General features: G+C 37.9%; 1 protein-coding gene across 9 annotated transcripts in view; it reads right to left on the minus strand.

Annotated features, from left to right (window-relative positions):
• LOC134165953 (BEN domain-containing protein 5) overlaps window positions 1-25752 on the minus strand; it is a 954442-nt gene that overhangs the window by 347224 nt on the left and 581466 nt on the right. For 4 of the 9 annotated variants that reach the window (XM_062623208.1, XM_062623207.1, XM_062623210.1 and 1 more), the window contains 5 exons: window positions 20486-20619; window positions 18427-18802; window positions 12143-12291; window positions 7402-7615; window positions 3377-3570 (listed from right to left, as the gene is read on the minus strand). The exons of 2 other annotated variants lie outside the window; for them this stretch is intronic. In XM_062623208.1, the coding sequence (XP_062479192.1) occupies window positions 3410-3570; window positions 7402-7615; window positions 12143-12291; window positions 18427-18802; window positions 20486-20619 (1034 nt within the window). In that variant the 3' untranslated portion in view covers window positions 3377-3409. Of the gene's footprint in view, window positions 1-3376; window positions 3571-7401; window positions 7616-12142; window positions 12292-18426; window positions 18803-20485; window positions 20620-25752 lie in introns of those variants that run through there. 3 more of the 9 variants (XM_062623209.1, XM_062623213.1, XM_062623216.1) reach the window with 3 other exon arrangements.

The raw sequence follows: 25752 nt of genomic DNA on the forward strand, positions 1-25752 counted from the left end.
AAATCTTTCCTTTGATATAAAATCATTAAGACAAAATAAAGCCCTTTTTGTTAACTCTAATCTTACTTCCTTGTAATTGTGCCAAAGGCACTTTAATATGTATCAGGTCATGAATATCAGAAATTACAGCTGCAGTGTGTGGCAACAAAGGATCAGATTAGTCATATAACAGTAATACCTTCTTCCTTCTTTGAGAATAAAGACGTGAACAGTACGCATTGATCTCTCAGGACAAAAAGTCAGTTCTGATACTTATAAATCCAGGTTCACAGTACGAAGTAATAGCACCGCACAAACCTTAGAACGATGAACAAGGGGTATTACAGGGTGTAATAAAACCTACTTCACTTTATGTCAAAATTCTCTCCTGTCTCATACGATGTACAGGTACAAAGTTAAGCTGGAGTAGGAAAAAGTTAGTAGGCACTGTTTTCACATAGTTTCCTATGGTAGATTCATGGGAGATGCATTTTGAACAAAGGAAAACTATGTACAGGCGGACACAATTATGGAAGAATTAATGTACCAACAAGAACAGCACTGGCCATAAATGTAGTATAACTATATATAATATAGTGAAATGAGATTCAGTTAATTTATAGATCAGTATTTCGATGCAGAGAAGCTTGAATTTTTTCTTGGGTAATGTTGTAGCCTATTTCCTAACTTGAAACAGACACACATGAAAGTCTTATATGGGTTTCATATAGGCTCATGAGGAGGCAAAAGACAAGAGTAATGGCCAAATACAAGTTATTCACACACACCTGCTACCCACTACAGAGCCCTCCACACATTGCCTTACAATTACAGTGTATAAAACTGGCTTGTTACAAGTTCCAGCCAAAGATTTAGTTCAAGTCATAGTATAATACCTTTATACTATAGCATATTACCTTTAATACATCTTATTCCTTTACCATAACTCAACAAAGCTTCAGGCAATGCTCACATACACCACCAGCTGCCCAGTCCAAAAGACATCATATCAGACCCCACACTAAAACACTTTAAAGGGAAGTGAACCATTTTGTGACGTCAAATACTTTTGTTGAACTCCACTAAAAACTGTTTGCTGGGCCTGGGCTGACAAACACCAGGAAGCAATAACAAAGACTTCCAAGGTACCTGTCCCCCAATGAGAATATTTAAATTCTCCAGCAATACGCAGCATTAACATCTGGTGGGACAGGAAAGCCTTAAAAAGACAATGCTAGTTTTGCAGAAACACACAAAATCACTGATTTTTGGGGTGAGGCTGGAGTCCTAACTCTAATTAAATTCTAATCTGCTTTCCCCAGGTTTCCTAAAATGCTGTCTCAAACAGGCTTATCTTCTAAGAACTGCAGCCTGATCTTCTCATTAAAGAATCTGTTACAATGAAAACACATTAGTACTAAAGCCATAAAAGACTGAAGAAATTATGGGCATTTTTCCCCAAATTAGTGGATTGTCCTAGCATCACTTTAAAAGAAAACATATCCACAAGTCTGCTTGAAAAGCAGGAACTTGCTGCTTTAAGTGATTCTTCAATGTTATCTCTATTTTGTTCTTTATTTAATAGAAGAATACATGCACTGACATTATAAACACTAATTTTCTATTTAGCATCCCAAATTGGGAAGCATAAACATTTATGCACTTCATTAAACACTACCTAAGAACACTTTGTGATTAACAGGAGACAAGCTAGGCTGTTAAATGCAATTTCAGGGCACACATAAGCCACCGTAAAAAGACACTTCTCCTCTTCTCATCCTTTGATATGAATGCTCCCTGGCTCCATCCTTTTGCAACCAGGTCTTATGAAATGAACCTTGGAAATCAGAGAGATCCAATGTATCTGTGCAATCACAAGCGCCAGTTCAAGGGAAGGGACGAGAACGCAGGGATGTGAGCAGGGAAAGCAGCGCGTACCTGTTTGGCATAGACTAGATTGGCACAAGCCAATCATGAAATTGCACTTTCAAAAGCATAAAACAAACACTTATGTCCTGAATTAAGATATCATTTAAGGACATGTGGTGCACAGGAAGAGACGTGTTGTTTTTCTGCATCTCTTTAAGCACACACTGCAGTTCCAGCACACTTCCTCCTCTCCCCTCCCTTCAATCCACCACAGCCCTTTAAAGAATCCTTACATTGCTCCTTTCCAAATCACCTATGCACACTGAAACAGGTTTAACATTAGGGTACACCAGTGCTAATAGGAAGATGATAAGAAATGGCATGTCTTTCAAAACTACAGGAAGCAGAACTGAAGTGGTAGAAAAGAAACAAATGCAGATACTCGGGAACAGCCAGCCTGAAAGCAGATAACCACACCTGTGTGCACGAAATAGATGGAAGGTTAACTAAGATCACTAAGATCACAATCCCCCAAATTCATCAGTCCAGGCCCTAAGTTATCTCTACAAATTGTATTTGCAGAATCTTTCATGAAGCAAAACGTCAGGTTATTTTCTTTCCCTTACAGACAATAAATTATAATTCAGACAATAGATTATTCCTTATAAATTTGCATCACAATTCTAACTTCAATGTAGAAAATTATTTTTATTTACTTTTGTGCTAAAAGTGTCCATTGTTAAATTATGGACTCAGACAAAGTGGTACTAAATTTTCTGTTATACACAACTTTGCCGTACTGTGGCAATCCTTAATCATTTGAAAATACAAATACACTAAAATATGGTGTTTCAAGAACAGTAATATGGACATACTGAAGAGCTTTGTACCATAACCAGAAATCTGAAAAGTGCCTTCACTCCTGAAAAAGAACTGCTGTTAGATTTATTTAGTTTTTTAATTAAATGTCGATTTTACAGCTTTGGGTTCTTTGTTGTTAAACTGTGATGGCAACGGTGATCTATTTAGAAGATAGTAAGTGAAAAAGAAGCATTCTTCATGTGGTTTTGACCAAATATATTGTTAGAGAGCAAAACAAAGATTTATAAAAACAAGTGATTCAAATTTCAGTTCAGAAAAAACACTTTGTAAAATACAATAACCCCCTTTTCAATAGCAAAGTAGATTCTGTACAGTTCTTCCATCTTAGCCGATGTTTACTGTAGCCTAGATGCACTGACTCCAGTAAAACAAATTGTAGGCAAAATGGGTTGGTGTTTGCAGATTACAACCTATATACAGAAGTGCAGTTAGCATACTACAACTCATTGCAAAAACCTTTGAAAATTCAGTTTCACTGGCAGTAGACTTACAATGTATCTTACATTATTTAAAAGTAGGTTGCACCATAGAAAGGCTTTTGACAGAAGTGTTCAAAAAATGATTCAGATTATAGGAGAGTAACGCTTCACGTCAGCTTCTCTCATCTGCAGAAATGCCACACAAATAAAAAAACCCAACACTTAAGTAAAACACTAAGATTTTATTAAAAATCCAAAATTTATTGCAAATTGTACTTTGCACTTTCCCTCCTTTCTTCATTTTTACATGACTTGTTGATATCCATTATTTTTTCACAGATGTACTTGTTGACTTTGGAGAGTCTCTGTGCAATTTCAGTTTCATCCACAGTTTCTTGTGCTATTCTATCATATAAACATTCTGGGGAGAAAAAAAAAAAAAGAAAGAAATGAGCCATTAGGATATTTTTAGAAAAGAATATAGCCCTGCTTTGGGCTAACTAGACAGCACTGAGTAAGCACTGTGTATAACTGTTGCAAGACAACAGAAGCTTTCCTTGATTCATTGGCTATCTTGTCAAGGTCAAGATTTTTCACCAGGCTTGAATCTTTGGCATGGCCAATTTCCAGTTATGCTGTGACTACATTAATAGGTTTTCTATAGAGAAGCAAGGCTAAATCAAGGCTTTTACAGTCTGTCCTGTATGCCTAACATTTTATTTGTCCACAGCTCCACAGCAGATTTAGAATCGTTTCCCAGGTGAATGGTGTCACCAGAACTGTTGTTACCTACAGTTTCCTGTGAGTCACTCCTACCTTCACACCTTCAGGACAGTTAAGTAAATAACAATGGTTAGGAAGAGCAGCAGTAACCAGTAGGAGAAGACATTAACTGAGTTATGTTATTCTTGAAATCTGTTCAAATTACATTAATGTCTGTATCTTTACCAGATGCCCCATCCTGGGCATATTTTGCTTTTATTAGTAGATTACTCAGGGTGAGAAACATCTTCTTGCACATTTGCACAATACACTTGACTGGAGTACAAAAAGCAAGCAACAGTAATAACTGCAAAAGCAATGACAGCAATGAAAGTCGACACAATTCTGCTTCACAGAGTCGGTAGCTGAGTGCCAGAATCCTGCAGAAGCTACTGAAATCAGACGTGGTGCAATAAACCCAACTCTTTAGTGTCACACAGGTTTGGTTTTTTATTTTCTGGTTTTCATAACCAGAATGACAGTTTTTTGTCATGCAGGCTTCCCAGATTGGTCAAACAAAATCTGCTCTGCTTTTCCTAGTAATCTATCCCAGTAGCCGCCTATTGCTTCATATACAGAAAGCCACAGAGATTAACGCTTAATTAAGAAGGTTTACAACGTTTCTAAAGAGTCATATTAAAAAGTTATGAAAATTAAGTACTATGCATGCTTTGTAGTTCATTTAGAAACCTCTCAGAAGTTTTATAAAAGGTTATTTTGCATTAATAAGGTTTATAACAGTGCTCATGCATCATACTTCTTATAATTCCTTTATTACATACCACACAGTAGGTTTTTTTAAGAAGCTAGAGATATCAGACACATGAAGAGCTAATGCTGTTGTTCAAAAACCTATTTTAAATAAGTTAGTCTGTCCACAGAATGATGAGAACATCTAAACCAATGTCAATTTCATGTTGTAAGAGCTACTGAATATAAAAGAAATAACATTCATCAACATGCAGCCTGACAGCTAATGCTAATCACCAGTAACCTATGATTTGAAATATACCACCTAAGAGGAGGCACATCACTGAGAACCTGAAGAAACCCAGGGCATTTGTAGGACACAAGCCTGCACTACAGGAATACTCCAGGTTGCAGCAGATACACCTAGTAAGGTGAACTTCCAGTAAAAGACAGGCTATGTTACTAGCTTAGCCACAATGTCAAGCAAGGAATCGCTTGACAGAACTCATTCATCAGCTGTGAATCTTAAAGTCATCTGACCCAGACAGATCCATGATCATCAGTTTCTCCTCTTCCATCTCTATGAAGGACCACAGAAATAGTAGTTTAGTACTCAAAGAAGGATGCTGGCTTAGGGGCTCTAAAGAGCGATTTGGGGATTCTGCTGCTTTTTTAGCTTTACAGAAGCATACAGATACTCCTTCTGACTGGACCAAAGATTCAAGCAGACCTCAAGACTAACAAGGAGCTTTACTTCTTTCTGCCCTGCCCAACCCATTCATTGGCTACATAAACTCTAACTTCCTCACATTTCACTGTCTGTCCACTTGATACTCATTTGTTTTGTTTTCTTCTCTTCTCCACAACAAATTATTTGATCACTTCCAGCTTTCCAGGAAACACTGCTGGCATGATGGGGCAAGGCGGGCTAACACTGACGCAAACGCAAAAGACATAACAACGTGGAAAATCATGGTTATGTGCCACTTAGTACCACTGATACAGGAAGTCTGCCTGCTGCCACCTAAAACACTGGCCATGCAGTAAAACTGGTTCAAGAGGAGACTGTACAGGCCTGAGTCTAACAAACAGAGAATCAAAGACAAGATGGAAAAAACACTGGAAGGAGGAACATGGGAAAACCAGGGTGTGGAACACTAGAATTCAAACGGCGGTCAGGGTTGGAAGCAAAAGTATGACAGAAAACATAGGAAAATGAGGAAATAGGGAAGTGCTGAAATGCTGGCGAGTGTGAAGGTATGGAAGAGAGGGAAGGGCCCCATCTGCCTCTCACCATGTACTTCCAAAGTCACTGGAGTCAAAACAAGGGGAGTTAGAAGAAAGCCATCATTTAACTGGCTCAAACGATAGAGAGTGGGCCTGACTGAAGTAGAAGAAACTCTCACATAAGCAATCCTGCCAGCGGTACTGAGGAGCAACAGCCTCCGACAGCAAAACGAAAGAGTTCCCTGCAGTGGGCCAGGGAGAAATAACTCCTTACTGTGCGCTTGTAAGTGCGCATCTGGGTAACCAATTCTCTTTCCCATTAGGAGCTGACAAGGGTAGCGATAGCTACAGTGTGGATTCCTTATGTGGCCAGTACGTCATTACCTTGCTTCATGTGTTAGAATTGTACGAAAAGGTCCTGGCCAAAACTGGAAAATCAGCATGAACAGCTTGCACTTCCACATATATTCTCGAAGCAATTAGTAAAAAAAAAAACCCACCATGTCTTTTACTCATTTCTTACAAACTCAGAAAGATGACAGGACAAAGATCAGTTTCCAACTTTTCCCCATGCAACACAGACACACGCACACACTCAAAGAGGAATCATGTTTCTTATTTTCAACACGTGGTACTTGCAAGGCAGTTTACAATAGCTCTTAAAAAGTTTGTAGTTAAGAGCACATAGCAACTTAAAACAGGAAACGCAGAATAATGAAGCTCAATCAAATAGGGAGATTTTTTCAGCCCAACTGCAATTTAGTATGGACGCAAAACCTAGAAATCAAGTTCCAGCATGTATTTCATGAGGAACCAGCTCTGTTCTGCCTTAAAAAGAAGCCTGAAATACCAAGAGAGACAGAAATGAATGCAAAACACAAGCATGATGATACAAAGGGACTGAAATTCACTATTCATTTTAAATAAAGGAGAAGGCCTTCTCTCTCTCAAAGTACTGCATACGTGAACTCAGGCTTGCACGTACTGAAACTGTCATTGCAATTTTTCCTACCAGATTCACACTTCCTGTTCAAATTTCAATTCAAGTGCAACAATTAATTTTTACTATTTCCATTTTCTCCTCTGAAAAGGGCAAAACTATTCTTTCTTGCCTTCGAAGGTATGCCTATTTTCTACAGTCACAGCTATAATGGTTTCTGTGCCTCATGCCAGAGTTAGTTATATTCTGGCTCAAAAAATGTGGTAAAGCTACTCTCAGGCTTGTTAAAAGGAATATATGCATTTAAAAAATCATTATGCTATAAATGAATTCCAGAACAACATGTTGTTCTCCAAGCTGAGAGTCCTGTCCTGCAAGTGATTTAAAGTGATGATCTTCTTGAACCTTACTGAAGTCAATGTACAACTCTTCAGCTGTGAAGGCCTGCACTGTGCACAGCTATTGCAATGTGTTTTACTTTTCCTGTATACCTATGCGCTTCACAACGCAATAGCAATCCGAATTACAGTTTGTAATCAGTTAATTTTATATGAGCTGAAAAGAAGCATCTTTCAACTCAGTGATTAATGGTTAAACTCCAAAGCAGGAAGCAAAAGTTTTCAAATAACCTACCTCTGACAATGCTTAATTTGTGAGGTGAGAGAGGTGGCTTGGGAACGGCATCTTTCTTTTTTTTGGTTGCAACTCCTGTGACACTTCTGTTCTTGAGAACATCTGTTCCCCAAATCATAACCGCTAGATTTTTTGTATACTTTGAATCTCCTTGTGTTACTTGCAGCTGGTGCCATTTCTCCTCATCTACCCAAATTCCACTGCCAAGATGGACCTAGAAGGTAGTAATAATAACAACTTATCTATGGTATGTAGCACACAACAGTATCCAAGTGCTGTAGGAACATTAATATTAGGTACTATAATAACAGTAATTAGGGCTGAACAAATCCATTTTGCCTGATTCTGAAACTTCTCCAACTTTGTGGGTTAGGGAGTTAAAGTCAACCTCTTATATAATATAGTTCCTTTTTGTATTCAATTCTTCTTACTTTTTACTTCCCCCCCCCCTCCCCCCCATAACCTATCTCCTGAAGGACTATAGTCAGGAAGAGATAGAAGAAGGAAACAGTAAACACATCCAGTATTATAAAGGTATGCACAGCACATAAACCAAGCAGTTGCACCAGCCTAATTCAGGAACAAGATGAAACATTGTCTTTGATATGAAAGTTTCCCTTTGGTTGAAACAGTCTTTACCCAGCGTATTTTTGGAGACAGTAGAAAGGAAAATACTTTCTAAGTCGTATCCTGTATCTGTTGGCAAAATTCGGCCTGATTGTTTTAAGTAGCTAGAAGGGGAAAAGGGATTTTAAGAGCCCCAGTTTCAGTATAAGCCAAGAGAGACTGGAAGCTTTGTAAAACTTCCAATTCCATTATGAAGTTTGTACACAATAGGCAATCAGTCTATCCAGGTGAATACCGTTTTGTGATAAGGCAATGATCCATTGCTGCAACATCATAAACTTTCCATTATTCACACAATGGGGAGTAAAGATATTTCATTAGATTTTCAAGTGGTAAAGCAAGATAATATGGGAAATGCGGTATGAAGCCATTGTAGTCTCTCCAAAAGGAAGCTGCTTGAATCTAGTTGTGCTTATTAGTCTTGCTCAGCACTGACTGTGCTGGGTTGACTCCCACAGAGCTACACCATCTCTCTACCCCAAGATTCCCACTGCTCTAGACTTGCGATGAATGCAGGATGAGACCCTGAGTATCATCCTTAGGCTGCCATTACGTATGTTTGAGCTTCTAGTCCTGATAAACAGGACACCATCAAGCAACAGCAAGGAAAAGAAGTCCACCAGTAATTAGCATGGGCTTGACGTGAGTGCAACAAGGACATGAATGCTGCCCCTGTGGGAAATAACAGAGAATACCTCATACCTTGTATATATATGCTCCTAATTCCTGGAGCAGCCAGGAGTCCATCACCTGAACTATCCCTGCACACAGAATGTTTTGTTCACATGCTGATGAACTTGATTCAGTTGGGCCCACGCTTGCTCATCATCCATAACAAGCTAATGCATGACCTAACTATTCTAATTACTGATATGAGTTCACTGCACTGGAAAGGAAGAAAACAGAACTTACTTTCAGATAATCTGTAAAAGTGCAAAACACAAAAAATATGTATCAGTTGGATTGTTTTATGTAAAATTCAGGTTTCGTAATATCTCATCAAATGGAGGTCCTTTTAATAAAAACTGCCTCCTCATGATCAAAAAAAAATGAAATCCTGTGAACAAATTCTATGACAAAACTGTATTACAAGACTCTGCTTGCCTTCACTGTTTTGCTCTTAGTTTTTTGTGGTTTTATTCCCTTCATGTGGCATTACATAAAGTGTGCCTGCTACCCATACAGATCTGAAAAGTAACACAGAAGTCCCATTAAATGCAATGAAAATCAGACAAAGCTACTGTAAAATTTTATATACTCATAATTTTACTGCCTGTATTCAATCAGATACCATTTCTCCTTTAAACAGAAACCCGCTTTAATAATTAATAAGGGCTATAACCCGAAGAAATGTTTTTAGTGCAACTGCATCCTTTAAAAGCAACTAGCTGTTTAAAACCTTAAATAGGAAAATATGAATGCTTTGGCTACCAGCTACTTTATAAGAAACAAATGAGAAGCCTAACTTCCTTAGAGTATAAAACCATAAAGCAAGCTGCCTCTCCAGCAGAATCTTCTAACCTAAAGGGATTCTAAGAAGCTTTTCACAAGTCCACATGGTATTTAGATTCTGTAACGGGCAGAAATAAAACTTGTAAAAACCACAATATGAACATCCCTGTTTTTCCTTCCTTCTCTTTTGTTAAGCCTCTCTGTAAGTGCTTTAAAAAAAATAATAATCACACTCTTTTGGTGCTCTCTACATATTTTATAATACAACTTCAATCAGAGTGAGCAGTCTGCTCAGAAAACAATCACAATTATAATTCAGTTATTTCTGGTTTGATCTTGGAAAAAGTTATCTGTAAAAATGAGTATAAGTTACTTAGAAAATAACTAAGATTAGGAACGTTGTGACATGCCAAATTAGCACGTCTGTATCACAGTAGTTGTAGAGACTGCTGTATTTGATCAAAAATCTGACTCCCCTCTGCTAAAATTAGGGCTTGTCTTCACTGAAGATTTAGTCTCTTAAGCAACTACATTATTCATTAGCTTTAAGTTACTTAAAAGAAAACAACAAATTACAGCAAGTACTTTATTTACGTTTCAGACAGATCACCTCTTCTTTGAACATGCTTCATTTATTTAAAAAGTCATCACTGGTATGAAACACCTATGGGAATGGCAACTACATGACAGACAGCCACAGACAGAGAAATCTTACGTCTCCCTTCTATTTCTAGCAGCGTTATGGCAAAGAATTTAATCTGTCAGTGTCTCAGTTTACCTCTCTGTAACTCAGTACTGTTTCCTATTACTCCCAAAGCTATGGGAAGCTTACTGTACTCCAGATTCAGAAGCCCTTTCCTTTTTGCTGGAAGAGCTGCCCCTGGGCCAGACCCTTGGCTTGATGAAATCAATGGGAACTTTACCACCAATTTCAGCAACTGCAGAATCAACCTTCAAGCACAATGCAACAGAAACAACAGCAAATTCAAGGCAATGCTCACCCCTGTAACTGCGCTAATGTGGACAACGTATCTAAAATGTCTAAAATGTATCTCAGAAGATGAACTATCTTTTTTGTTGACTTTTTTTATCTTTCTTTTCTTTAAAGGAATGCCATAGGCTCTTTTTCAGTAACTCTATTCTCCCTCTGGAGGGGAGAGATTTATCTGCTTTGAAAGAATCCTACTAAGATCAGATTAGATGCCACAAAGGGCAAGATTTCTAAAAACGTATTTCAACTACTCCAGTGGTGCATGTCAATAAAGCAATAATGAAAAAAAGGCATAAATAAGGAAAACTGAGACACCCCACCCCCTCCCCATCACTCAAAACACATTATTAGTTCACATTTCTGGCATCTGAGCTGACTGAAGCCCCAGTAAATAAGCAAATTTAAAGAAAAAATAAAATTACAAAAAGAAAGTTAAAGATATTATTATCTGTAAAGACAGAGAAAACTTCAGCAATGGAAGTGCCAAGAAGGTGGCAGATGAAATAATGGTCAAGAAAAGCTGCATACAAATACTAAAGGACGTGCCCTATCCCACAGACCTTAAGCGAAAAGAAAGGAGGTAAACCAAACTCTCACAGCAATATATTCTAAGTTTTCATTGCACAGATACGCACAAAATATACAAGCAAATGACATGTTAAATACATTAGGTGAGAAAAGCTATCTGAACCAAATACCTGTCAACCTGTCACGATTATACTATTTCTCACATACATCTTGTCCCCAACAATTACGTTAAATTCACCTTCAAGAATGACAGACACTTACGCAGTCAATCTTTTAACACAAATCTGAAAAAGTACTATTTCATGCTATTTCATCAGTAAATCCGCTGTATGACAAGGCTGAAATGGACACTTCTTCCTTCAAGGTTCTCAGGTTATGGTACCAAATGCATATAAATCCTAAGAAACAGGATCTGCATAGGCAATTCTGAAGGACATGGTTTTGTAAAAGAAATGTGATGCTGATTTAGTGGTAATGGCAACAACTATAAAAGCAGGTAGATGAGCGGACAATGTGTTAAACATGCTGAAGTTTGAAGAGCTATCAGTTTGGTGTTGGCAAACTATAGCTACATGGTATTTTACCAACTTTATATAAGTTACTGGAAAGTTGCATTACATTAAGCTCAATTCAGTGGCAATGCTCCTACCAGACTGAAAGGAGCCCATTTTCATTCCAGGGTTCATAATTACCTACTGGACTCAAATTCAAGCAAAACATGAAGGCATCTCTGCATTTTGACTACAGCACATTAAAACATTAAGGACCTTTCAGGCAAAAGTATTTCTGTTAAACAGACTAATGTAACTTTATAATGTGGGCTACTGACTTTGGACTGTATTTGGTGGATTTATTTATGACACCAACTGAAGACTATGCCAATTTGCTTCTGCAGCATGCATATTTAATATCATATTCTTTGTGTTATCCAGCATTCAATGTTCTCATCACTGAGGATAATGTTCTGTGCTGTTCATGCTTATGTAATTTCATCATTCTCCGCAGCATAACAGCACACCTTTATGACAACTGAGGAAGTCTGTATAAGCTGCTACTGTGCAAAACACCTGAGATCATAATTCCACAAGGAAATCACCTGTTGGACATTTACAAATTAATCATGCTATATTTAATTTAAAATACCTTTCCATTCTCGAGAATATACTTGTCCATTACTGGAACAGGGGCAGGATAGTACGTTGATGTGTTTGCTTCCTCACTGAAGGTCTTCTGTACCTCGGGTTCAGGCTCAATTGGCTCTGGTTTTACTTTTTCAAGCTCAATGGCAGGTCCTAGACAGTTAAGAAAAGAGAGCTGTCTGCTATCCCAGAGAACATGAAATCAATCACTTCATCACCCAGGGTTAGCATAAAATTACATGTTAGTCATGTTCATTTTAAAGTCAGAAAGAGTCTAAACCAAAATCTTACTTCTGAACACCAATCAATAAAAGCAGGATAAGTAACTCTGCTTTATAAACATCAAAATGTTTAATTTTAATTTAAATGTTTAATTTTATTTTTAAAGTATACAAACAATTACAAATATGGGTAAGATTGCTTCAGTGCACACTACGGAAATTATGCAAAATGAGACTGAAATTATAAACCAAAAGCAACAATAGTAGTTCTTCAAATAAGAATTACTATATAGTTGCATAGAAACCTGCATAATTTACTGTGCTAATTACACAAGTTATCCATGTAGAACCAGAAATTTGATAGAAATTTGAAATCTGTTTAGATATAACAGAGGTATATTAAAAAGTGATGATCTACAGAAATGCTACAAAGGAAACAGGCTACTTAGCTAAAGTATCATGCACAGGGAGTATCCAAGGTGAAAAAAACCCACATAAATTAGAATTCTGATTGTCCGACCAATCCAACACATTGCAATCAACAAAACTTAAGCACAGATTAACCAACAGAACACTACTAAGCATGTATTTGAGGCTTCAAAGCAGGATAATTATTTTGTCAGTCATCAACTTTTCAAATTAAGTTTATAAAGTGTTTCTAAAAAGAAGAAGAAAATGAAATATCTTGTGATCTGGATTTCATCATTCCATTCATTGCAGTGGTTACACCAGAAGTCTAGGAACAGGCTACGGTCCCAAGCCTATCATTTCTCTTGATGTCTGTCTCTATGATCATGAGAAGCTCCAGCAGTCACTGAAGTTCCATGCAGGGATGGTGGTTTGTTAACAGCAAGGCTGCCAGCTTAGACCCATGGCACCATGGTAATCAGAACACTTGCAAGCACTTTAAGGATAAGCTCACCTGACTGTAAGAACTATATTGTACCCAGTTGGTGCTGAGAGCATTGCAGCACTCTGTAGCCCAACCTTGACACCTTTCAACAAATAAGAATTCAGTAACCAGGTCACTGTCACGGTTCAGCATCCCTCCTCAGTGTTTGTGCACACAGACCAAGCCCTGAATTGATCTAACTCTGCAAGTCAAGCTGGCACCAGAACTCATGTCTTCAGTCACGTATCTTAAACAGTTCCTGTACCTGGAACAAGCAAAGCATTCATTCCTCCTACTTTGTGCAGTTTCATGTAGAGATTATTATACAGCAATATCAACATTTCCTCCACTGTCAGTACTTGACATTTACCCTATAGCTTATTTCTACACCTACATAGCTGGCTAAATGTTCTCAGCTGACTGCCACTTGACACTCAGCAACAAGTAAAAGTTGTCTTGGCAACTCAGACAACCTTATACAGCAGTGCCACCAAAAAGAGTATCTTAAGAGTCATATGCAATGCAAGCATTGCACAAGTAGAGAAATCGCAAAATACACACCCATTGGCATTACAATTTAATAGTAATCTTAATAAGCATGTCTACTATCACACATACACAATGGTACTGCTGAGACAAACTGAACTTCCTAAACTTGAGACTACTAAACTGATTCAGACTAGAGGAAAGACCTGGACTGATTAAACCATCTAAAGCCCACATACATCTTTGTGCGGGCACACCTGAACAAGCAGATGCAGGGATGTAATTGCCAGTGTGAACTTAGGAAGAGATCTTTTAGTTGTTACTTGAAGAAAATATTCTTTAGCCAAGCGCTAGTTTGAGTTTTCTTACACTTTGAAAGTCACCTCAAAGAAGACAGCTAAGTACAACCACCTTCTTCCAAGAAGGAAATGTTGATCTCAGTTTATACGCTTTTACTAGTTGCTATTTAGAAGTCTGATTTGTTTATAGTCATATATTGACACAGCTGGGATTTGGTTTCCAGAGTTCCCCAAGAAAAACAGCTGAAGTCCACAATAACCATAGCTCTAAGAAGTCAGGAAAACCTCCGCCGCAATTCATGCTTTACTGCTTGCTTCGAAGTCGCCAACAGATTTTTTTCTTCCCAAAGAGCAATCTAACTAGGTAGTCTTCACAGCTACTTTCACAACTACTGAGGACAGCATTTTCCACCCTGCATGTTGTGAATTAGATATGCAACCTGCATTAATGCCTCACTGCTAATGGGAATTTGCATGCCCAATTTACCATACATCACACTTTAGAAGTTCCCTCTCTCTGTAGGTCTCATGCTGTGCATCTCACTTTAAAGATAATGAGACATACAAAAATATATGCCACTATCTAAAAACTTAACAGTGATATAGTAAGGATCATAAAAAAATAAAAATAAAGACAATTCTCCAGAATGCAAAAAGGAAACAAATGTTTTATTTCAAATTTTTTCTCCTTCCGACTGTAAAGTTCCCACAATCTCTGAGGGGCCAGCAACTTCAAAGGCAGGATGAAGAGGCAGAAGACTTTCCTTCATCACCTCTTTTCCTAAAAATGCATCTTAGGCTACATGCTACTCAAAAAAAAACAGTAAATAAGCTAAAATAAATTAACTGATAAAGTGGTTGATATACATTTGTAAGCAGCAAGCTGTTTTCCACATGGTCTACCAGAATTTGAACAAAGGAGTCTGAGAAGTGGCAACATCATATATATGGTACTTCAAGGACTCACACTTGATAGAAACCTTGGATTTCCGTTACATCAAAAAAGTTAAACAACTCTAGAAAAGCTGAATAATAGTAATTCCTTACATGTGGTGAGACACAAATGGCATTTGTACTCCCTATCCTGATGGCAGTCCCAAAACACCATAAACTGGATCACTGAAATTAAACCGGATTAAGAATAACCACTTGAGGGGCTATGTGCATGTTGATGAATTGGACAGAGCATTGGGTGACAGAGCCTAGTGTGAGGCATCCCTGCCCATGGCAGGGGGGCTGGAACTAGATGATCTTAAGGTCCTTTCCACCTCAAACCATTCTATGACTCTATGAATGAATGTTGATGAATGAAAATTAATATATTGCCTGACTCTGGAGCAACACTACATTTTAACAATACAACATGAAAATGAAGTCTATCATGGGAACAAACGACACCCAGACATTATCCCTGATAAAACTTCACTACTTCTGGCTATGTACAACCATAGCAAACTGCACAGATCTTACCCTGGAGACAATTATTTTTTTTTTAAGTTACTGAAATTTTTCTTTTGCAAGAAAAGAATTGGGAATCTAATCCCAAAGCAGGAAAGGGAAAAGTGGCTTTTGACATACACATTTTTCTGGGAGCTCAGCTGAGGGATTCTGTAAGCAGTTTAACGACAGTCATAACGTTTCCCCACTGCTTTGGTCCCTAGAGCCTTGGTCAAATGCCTGCCCCCTCCAGGAAGAGAATCTGTTGGGCAACAGCATATCAAAATCATAAAGAAGCTTCATTATATTCACATAGATCAGTACCTATTTTACTACTGTCATCTGCTGCATGTGCTTTCAAGGCACTTTTAAAACAAAGAGCAATTCGGTGTCACCATGCATAAGATTAAGAACCTCACTCTTCCCACAAGACTGGCTCAAGTTTAGTAGCAGAGATGAAGGCCTATGTCTCAAGTAGAATACATTGACTTCCAGCTTCTCACTGAAATCAACATGTTGATGGCATATTAGGAGACTGAATACTTGACTGAATGTTAGCTCAAGAGGCTGTTCTATAGCTGATCTGCAAGTTTAAAATGGCAACAGGCACGCATTTCCCACAGCTGCAATTCATCAGCACAAAACAGCTGTCATCTCATGCAAAGAAATCAGAAGTCTCCAAGGTGAAACAGAAATGCAATTAGTTTGCATTAAGTCCAGCCTGCTAGAAGCGGAGCAGAACATAAATTACATGTAATTTGAAACTCTGGGTTTAAGAGATTGCTGCAACAACCGAAGATGAATTTGGGATTTAATCTGTTTTCTGAACAACTTTCAGAGATTACTCACACACCCAAACATAACTCATTTATAAGATGGGAAAGTAAAGAAGACTAAAGAAGTCTTTACATATCTATTTCTTGATTAAAAGTAGCACATTTTCATACCATCATCAGACTCTAATTTATAATGTGCTGAAGACGTCTTCCTTTCTAATCATTCCTAAGTTTTGTACTGATCTTTCTAAAATCTGGTTGTTTCTCTCTACTGTTAATAAAGCTACAAGGAAAGGCCAGAGTCATCAGCGGTTAATAGATTTGAGTCTCAGGTAACACACCCTGTGAAGGACACAGCCCATAGGCCCAAATTCTACCTTTGTCATGATGAAAAGTTCCATACAAATAATAACAACATGGGATTTTTTTCAAAGTTACCTAAAATTCGTATTTGTCCAGATAAGTGATTAAAACAACTTGTCTTCAATGTAATCAAGAATTATTTTCAGTTGTAAATCAGGTGCTAGAAGGATACAGAGGAAATACAAAGGAAATTCAAGCCCAGTATTTAGAGAAGATTCAGCATCTTTTCCAAGGTTATCTGGGTGGGTTTTCTTGTCTTTCTTTTTTCTCTTTCTTTTCTTCTAAGCTTTCTTGACTCAACACAAGTAAAAACAATAAAACAATATATCCTTTCTTAAAGTGAAAGGAATGAGACAGAATTCAGAAGCTGTCTTCGTTTCATTGATGGTCTCACTACTCAAACTGCTGTCAAGTTTACCAACTAAATTGGTATTCACTGTTCAGCCCCATTGCCTACTAACATCTGGCTGGTGCTCCATTCACATAAATTCCAGCTACTTGCAGATGAAGAAACATCCATCCAAGGAAAATTTTAGAAAGCTCAGTGGAATCTACTGCCAACCACATTGTGTTCTTCAGCCTGTGGAACCCTTGCCTCTTCAGTTTTATTTTAAAACTTAAACTAGAATGTTTATAATAAGCAATGACATTTTAATTATGCACAGTGTAACAATAATGAGCATTCACAATCAGACACCCAGTCTGAATATCAGATGCTACTTCAAGAACCTGGCTCCAAACCTGCAGGCACACCTTAACACATGCTACAGCACAGCACATGCTCTCCCAGGTTCAGGCTGGTACATGACCGTAACTCAGACCCACATGCAAATCACATGCACTCATTCGAGTCAACGAGAAGAGCCAGTACCCAACTTACATGCAAAAATTAAGTTTCCAGATACACAAAGGCAGACGTAAGAAAAAGCATGCTAAGTTCATATGCACAAATTTTAACCAAGTTTCAGTCACCGAGCAAATCTTGAACACAGCAGTATCACATTCTAATAGCAAGTAAATATATATTAGTAAAATATCTGAAGGTATTCCAAGGGTACCATCTTCAATGAAAAGATGAACTTTTTATTTTGTCTTTTTTTTCCCATTTATTCCAACATAATGGTTAAATAATTGTTATAAACCAAAACAAATGAGCAATTGACTCAAGATATTTAAAAGTTAAATCCAAATTACACAAACCTGCATTTTGTAACAAGTGCTGATGAACGGGACACTAACAGGAAAAGTTTTTTTAATGTTTCTGTAACAATCCATTATTCTTCAGATAGCACGGCTGTTTAAAGCCACTGCTAAGAAGTCAGGAATATATCACATTCTAATGAGCTACTAATGGGAAGAGCGGGCAGAAAATGGAAGGTAACACAGTCTCTTACATAACAATAAACAGACTCCCTAACTGAAAAGAATTGTTTTAGCCCAAATATTCATTCCAGTGCCTTTTCTTTCTTCTCTTTTTTTCTTCTTTTTTAACTGGAACATATTGGTGTATTTTGCAGATAACGTTTTATTATCTTTTTCAGCATATACTGGAAGGTCAGCGACTCTTTAAAATACAGCTGCTTAAAATGGAACTCTGATTCAACCATACCAACAAAGACCTCTACTATCATTAAAGAAAAACCCAGACATACATAGCATACAAATTCAACACATATTATACAGCCACAGCAGAAAAACCCTTTTAACATTCAATGTCCAGTTTAACAACTGCTATTCTTCAAATACGTTTCCGTTACTACTGATCACACTTGCAAAATTCATTAAAACTAGTCCCATTTAAGTCCAGCACTTACCACTACCTAGTCTTAGAAGCAGTACATCCTGGAGTCTCCTGTTCAAGTCTCTGAGCTCTTTCATTTCTGACACGAGTGCCCCATATTCCTTTAGCTTCTTTGCCTGTTGCACAAGCTGCCTCCGAGTTCTCTCAAGCTCTTGTTGAATGTGTCTCATTTCTTCTTGCTGCTGTTGGTAACTCCTAAGCAATTCTTCATACAGGATCCGAGGAACTACAGCATCGTCCATATTGTTCATGCCTTCTGAAGACTCCATAAAAGCCTCCTCAGGGCTGGAAGTATTACTGAGACTCATCCCATTTTGTTTTTCAAGGCGAGCAACAACTGCTTCAATGCTTTTGTGTGTTCCTTCACTTTGTTTCCTCCCATCTTGTCTCTGCATGTGACAATAAAAAAATAAATCAATTAGGAGAGCAGTAAGATGCAATAAAATCCAAATTCTTCAGACTTGGGAACTGTTAATATTCTTGTTTTCCAAAAAAAACAAGACAAAGTCTGCCTGCAAAAAATGTTTTGCCTAACAGATTCTTGTGGATACACATCATAACTATCACACACGTGTAATTCAGCTAGATGCAGTTAAAGGCCTTTTTTCCTGCATTTGTGTAACACCTGAAAGCTCAGTGTATATATAGGTCACTTGATTCCCTATATAAAGATAACAAAATTCTCAAAAAAAAAAAAAAAGTGGATCTAGATCTCTTTTGCTTTAAAGTTTACCCCTAACATTTAGATTTCTGACAGCAACTGACTTTCTGATAAACAAGAGAAAGAACCAACTATGAGCTATGTTTGTCACCTGTAATGACAGAGATGAAAGTGGCATACTGCTGTTTTGCGAGCAGAGGGCTCGTCCTTCCCACACTTTAGGAGACAAAACCTTCTCTTACTACTCCTCTAGCACATTCACCCAACTGCCTGATGCAAGTGACTGAGTTAATGCAATCAGCAAGCACTGAAAAGGAACTGAAAAGACAGAAGTTGGACACAGAAATTTATCAGCCACCTCATCTCCCTCATCAGACGATTCCTTCTATATTAGTACTGCATTGCAGAGGCTTCATGTCCTTTGAACTCTCAGCATAAATTTACCTTCAGTTCCAAACGCTACAAATTAAAGCACACTTCTTTTCTGGGGTCTGGATAGGGCATTAAAACATGACAGTAGGGGTAAAAGTCACTAAGTTTTATTGGCCAAATACGGGAGAAGCATCTGAACTTCCAAGCAAGTGAAAGGAAAGCAAATGTAGCTCATAGGTTAGAGATAAGAAGCTGACACTATCAATTCCCATGCCACAATATCCATAAGTAATGTAGCAGAAAATGAGACTATTTGATGTTATACCTGTCCCATGCATATTCTAAAAGAAAATTAAAAAAAATAAATGCTGTCCCACCATAAAGAAATGTACTAGCATCATTCCTACAGCTGCAAAACACATGAAGCCACAGAGCAGTATTTTATTATGAAGGTTGGCAGACTTTTAAAGAAATCATCTGATATCAAGAAATAAATGCATTTACATAGTGGGTTTCTGGCATCTGGACCTAAAAAGACAACTGGCAGTTATAATGGAGGGATGCAGTCCTGTCAGTTGTTCTTCTCACTACTGCTGTAGTTAGGAACCCTCAGCACACCCCTTCCAGTTCCAAACAAGCAGCATGCAATAGGTCACAAGTGCCACCGACAGCAGCTGCTCGACATTCATGTAACTGGTGACTTTTAAGACATTCTGGGCCAAAGTGGAAGAGCAATTACACTGTGCAGATGGTATACACAGAAAAATGTTTGATTGCACATACAGCAGGTTCTGAAAACCTGTATTCCTGCCCCCAGCTCCCAATTTGACCCAATTTCAGCAAACACAATGTTTTAAGGGGATTAAAAGCAGGCCTGGAATTTTTAAGCTATAGCGTCTGTATATGCCCCAAGCACTTCAAAGATAAAATATAAAGAAAAAAAAAGAGAAAAAAGGAAAAAATATAAAGAAAAGTCAGGAAAAATAATAATAGTAAAAAAAGAAATAAGAATTAAAAAAAAAAGGTAAAACTTCAGTACCTTACTGTGTCTAAGCTCCACATCTTCTTCCCCATAATCTGTAACCTCCCCAGCTTCTTCTATGTGATTGAGAGAGAGTTTGGGGATTTTAATTTTCTTCTGCATCACACTGTTCTCAAGGTCAGTTTTGTCCTCTAAAATGTATATTAAAAATAAAATTGTGTTACATTAATCAGTATTCTTACTTCCAAATACTACACAATTTAGGCAAGATCAGTTAAAGAAGAAAACAACCCTCCCATGCTCCAATCCCTTCATAATACTATGATCAAATTAAGGCACGGTAACCCAACTGATGCTCTCTAGAGTTTCAACAGGGGATCAATCTGACCAAAGAGAAGAATAAATATTGTAAAACGCCAAGCTGAATTCATGTGAGGGATCAAAAGTGTCAATGAGCAGCTTGTATTATCACTAAAAGTTAAAGATGCTGTAAATGAAACAACTTCCTAGAAACCATCTGTATTGGTTTAAATTATGTTTACCAACAGTATTTTCATATTCACAATCCACTGAATCCATTACAGTTCAAACTGTGCTTAGGTTTAAAGAGAAAACAAACTCGGTAATTCATCCTACACCCTAACCATCATCTGTCAGCAGTACAGATCTATTTGCACACTCAGCAGATTCTGCTGTTCTGCAAAATGGAGGGCTGGAAAAGGGGACGCTTCAGGACAGGTTGAAAGGGCATTAGAGAAAAGTTGCATCTGGACCAAGTCTGTAACAAAATTCCCATGTGACCCCTATTTCATTAGTTAATGAATCTAACTAATCCTTTTTCTTTAAGACACACAAAGCCAAGAAATGGTTATACTCTTTGAATCTCATAAAAAAATGAGGTAAAACATTTTCTAGTCTAATTCTAACATCTCTCACAAATAAGTGCTTCAAAGCATTATTCTTAAAATAAGTTTGAAGTACTTTAATATTCCTGAGAAGGTACATAGGGGACAGGGAATCAAGAGTAAATAAAGTCTCCTCAAATGTGATCCATAAAATTCTTGCAGAGCAAACAAGGTCTAAAAAGATTCACAAGCTTGGTTACCTCTTCGAGACATTGACAAAGAGAAACATATTTAAACTCTGAAGTGTTGTCTTTGTGCATTGAAAACTTATGAATAAGAAAACATTTTGAGTCTTATCCACCTGCAAACTGCATTTCACAAAGTGTCCCATGAATATCTTTGAAAGTGCCAATAGGGATGACATTTGTGAGTGCTTAGCTGCACTGACTTTTGCTTTCTCAAATTAGCATCTCTCCACAGGACCTCAAAATGGTTAGTGTTGACAGTGTAGAAAAGGGAAACAAAGGTAAATCACTGTTTAATGAGGAGCAAGGCATTCATTAGAAATGAATTACACAGATGAATGCAATTCATTTTGTTACAGATAGAAATGGATCTCTTGTAGGCAAATGCTGATATTACAGCCCAAGGCTATGTAAAGAGAATAGGCACAGAACATGCAGAATAAGACATTAGACAACCTGAAATGAAATGCAGATGGTAGCAATAAATACTAAGACAGATGCAAAATGAAAGAGACAAACAACAACAACAACAAAAACAAACAGCTAGGCTTATTTTAGATCATTCTCCATTCCCCAGAGCATCACGGATGCTTATCCCAGTAAGACAAAAAAGCAATCCAACTGTTTCAGTTCTGAAAAATAAACCCCCACATTTTCATTTATCTGGAAAACACAGGTTCATCAGAAAAGCGAGGTAACCCAATTTACTCTCAGAGAGCACAGAAGAAATTGAGAGAGCCCTTCCTAGGAAAAAAGCCCTACACGTTTACAGACTAAAGGACAGACTGGTGGATATTGGTATCTTCCTGGAAGGGATGGAATTTAAGAATAAATAAATCCATATTGAATGGGGGAAAAACCTAAACACAACAACAAACTAACTTTTTCTGAGACTATGTATTTTGGGGCTTATAGACTAAAGAATCCTTTGCTAAAATATGTTCTCACAATTCCTTAGAGTAAGAGCAGCACATGCATCCTGCAGAACCACCTTCTCTAAACTGCGTGGCAAATTATGTTCCCTAGAACATGCAGACGAAGCCCTTCCACATTTAAAGAATGCAGATCAGTTTCTATGCTCCAAAATAACCCTTGGCCACACAACAAGATGGACACAATCCAATTACTTCGCATAGTTAAAAAAATTGCTGGCAACTAGATGAGGTCACCAGTAGCCAGAGCCTCATGCAAACTGGAAATGGGCACCAACCATCCTCATGGCCAGGGAAATGTAAGTCTTGAAACGCTTACGGAAAGCGGTCATAGAGCATGTGCAGACTAGAGTGGAAGTCAGCAAATCCCCTCTGACAAATAAAGCAACATTAAAATAAAAACAACTTGGAAGAACAGAAATATTTATATTTTGATGTTGGCTTTTAAAGTCAATTTATAAAGGTTAACGGTTAAGAACCCATTTTGTGCACTGAACAACAGAAATGAAAGAAAAATGCTTAGTTTGGGGTCAAAAAAAACAATACAAATCATTAGAATTCTTCATTCTTTCCACTACTCTCCCAATTTCTTATTTTACCTATGAAATTTATGTTTGTAAAACTTCACTAGTGGACAGAAGGTGAAAGCTTGCTTGTGTACCTCCCGAGAGAGGCTTAGTTTGTACATTAGTGGTGTGCAACTATCAATGCGGTTCTTTCGTGTTTGGCAACTCTCTTCATTTGACTTTCTGTAAATGAACCAGTAAGTTTAAGGAAGAAGCTATTTTCTCCCCACACAAAATTTGAAGAAACAATGGTAAAAATGAGTTTATATAAGTAACAGCTCAGTAGTCAAATGCACATGCTCAATTTAGTCAATGAACAATAACTTCATGTTCCTCTGCCTTCAACAATACATACAATATTTTCTTACATGTGCTCTGGTCTTCGTAGGCCTATTTATACCTAACACAATTTATCCAGTGTGCTGGATATGAAAAGGCCTTTTGTTTTTCCTTTTTTTTTTTTAAAGTGCATTTCTAACCTCTGTTATCTTCTGCATCAGCTGCAGATAGAGCCAGAAAAATCTCATTCTGAATTTGAGGCTAATGATGGAGTACTGGCTCTTGTTCTGTAAATATTAATGGAATTTGGGAAGGGGGGGGGGGGGGGGGGGGGGGAGTGGGGGGAGACCAGGGGAAGGTGCAGGAAAGGCATGAACATGCATTTAGAGCATGTTCTTAGGACTCTGTTGCTGTGCCAGCCTACAAAAGTACAGGCACAAAAGAAGAATCCAGGAAAAAGCAAAACCTGCACGATTTTGAGCCAGAAGAAAACCAGGATATGAACCAACACCTGGACAAGCTGCAGTCCAGCGCCTAAAGATACCAAATGTGCTAGGAGAGAGAAAGGCAGCCCTAGAAACACTAGCTCACAGCCTCATTTTGTACTGACTTGACCTTTGTCCAGAGTCATTTCAACCTTGCTACAAGTTAAAAATTATACCTTCCCTTAGGTGGCCATGATCCCATTGTCATAAAGTTGTGTCTATTGCTTTTCCTATATATGGAATAAGCCAGTCAGTGAGAACTGGCACTTAACACACCTAATAGATACTTGTAATAAAATACACAGGGTAGAAGCCTGAAACTAAAATGAACAGTATTGATTGTCGCTTTAAGAAGGTACATTCTGGAAGATCCATGTAAATTAGGAAAGATTACTTTCGTGCACAGCAGCCATAATGCCAGGGAGAGAACACTGTACTCTGTGATTCAATATACAGAATAAAGCATGCTGGAATAACTGAACTCCAGGAAAAGGTCAGACTTGGAGTGAAACTGCCGGTCAACTCCACAAGGTACTGAAGCACAGGGCTCAAAAGCAAGTGCACATGACAGCACCACTCCCTGTAAAGCCACCTACCAAAGTCTTTTAGGTAGTCAGAAGAAAGTGAACTGCTGAGAAATCTCAGAGTGGCTGGGAAGACATCTGGCCTCAGCAGTGCTGAAAGAAAGAAAAGCCAGAAAAGCAACCCTGCATTAGAGGATCTGTATCAACCAGCAAAGGATAAACTGCTCCTGGAATATTTTCTTCCGACAGGTCTTCATTTCAGTGTCAGGATGGGTGGATTTAGGCCAAAAGGTAACACCTTTAACTCTAGAGCAGAAGGGAACTGAGGCAAAGTGACTTTAACAGGGCAGGAAGCGAGTTGGTTAAATTCAAGTAGAAATATGTTAGTGCTCTAAGACTGAAAACCGTATCGTGGGATGTCAAGTAAACCCATTTAAATCTCAAAGCCTCCTTAAAACAGTCCTTACTTTCTAATTTTGAAGGACTGAACAAACTAATCCCCTAAAAAAAAAAAATTAAAAAAAAAAAATCAATCCAAATGTTGGGTTTTGGGTTTTTTTTCTACCTTTGGAGTAAAAGCTGGAAAAACAGAGGAAAAGAACTCTGCACTCCAAATGGATGAGGGACGTTGGATGTTAGTCTGGGATCAGTCCAACTAAGAGGCTTGGTAATGCTATAAATCTTACAGTTAGAAAACAAAAGAACCTTGAGCAAAATCTGCCCTTCCCCTAAGCCTTTAAAAAAAAAAAAATTCCACCCCTTGTGAAAAATGATACACTGACAGCTGAAAAAATTCACCGTCACCCTTCCCATTTCCAGGCATATACCCAACACATATGGACAACACCTGTACAACATTTCCCACACACTGCTGCACTGAACTGCTTTGCTACTGATTTAGCCAGGTTGTTTCTACACAGCAGGTAACATCACCTACCTCAGTAGTTAAGTGTCTTTTACTTTATGAACTGTAATAACCAAAGCAGAAAACCAACAACCAAAGGCATACTTGGTGCTTTAAAGCGAATGCACACACCAAGCACAACGGGGCATGGATTCCTAAGTGCCACTTAGACACAAATAAACAATAATCAATATTGCTGTGACTTGGAAGGAAAACAGCATGATAATGAAAAAAGGAAAAGAGCCACCCAGATTATCTGAAACTGGAAAAAATAATTATACTTTCTTAGCTGATTTACTGCAAACATTAAAGAAGCACTTCAACAGGAAGAACAGATTTCAGAAAACTTAGTGATTGTGCAGATTCAAGATATTCACAATACAGAGGAAGAACAAGTTGTCTCATAAAACATCTCTGCGCTAGGAGTACACTGAGTTTGAGACCTCTACCAAAGAAGAAACCCAGAATGACAGTGACAGACAACACAGGGTAAGGGACAGCAGTACAAATGCAAACGTTCTTTGAAGAGGACAGGTGCCGCCAG

Source organism: Pezoporus occidentalis, unplaced genomic scaffold (genome assembly GCF_034315485.1).
Source record: "Pezoporus occidentalis ecotype Australia unplaced genomic scaffold, CSIRO_AGI_Poc_V1 ctg25, whole genome shotgun sequence".
NCBI lineage: Eukaryota > Metazoa > Chordata > Aves > Psittaciformes > Psittacidae > Pezoporus > Pezoporus occidentalis.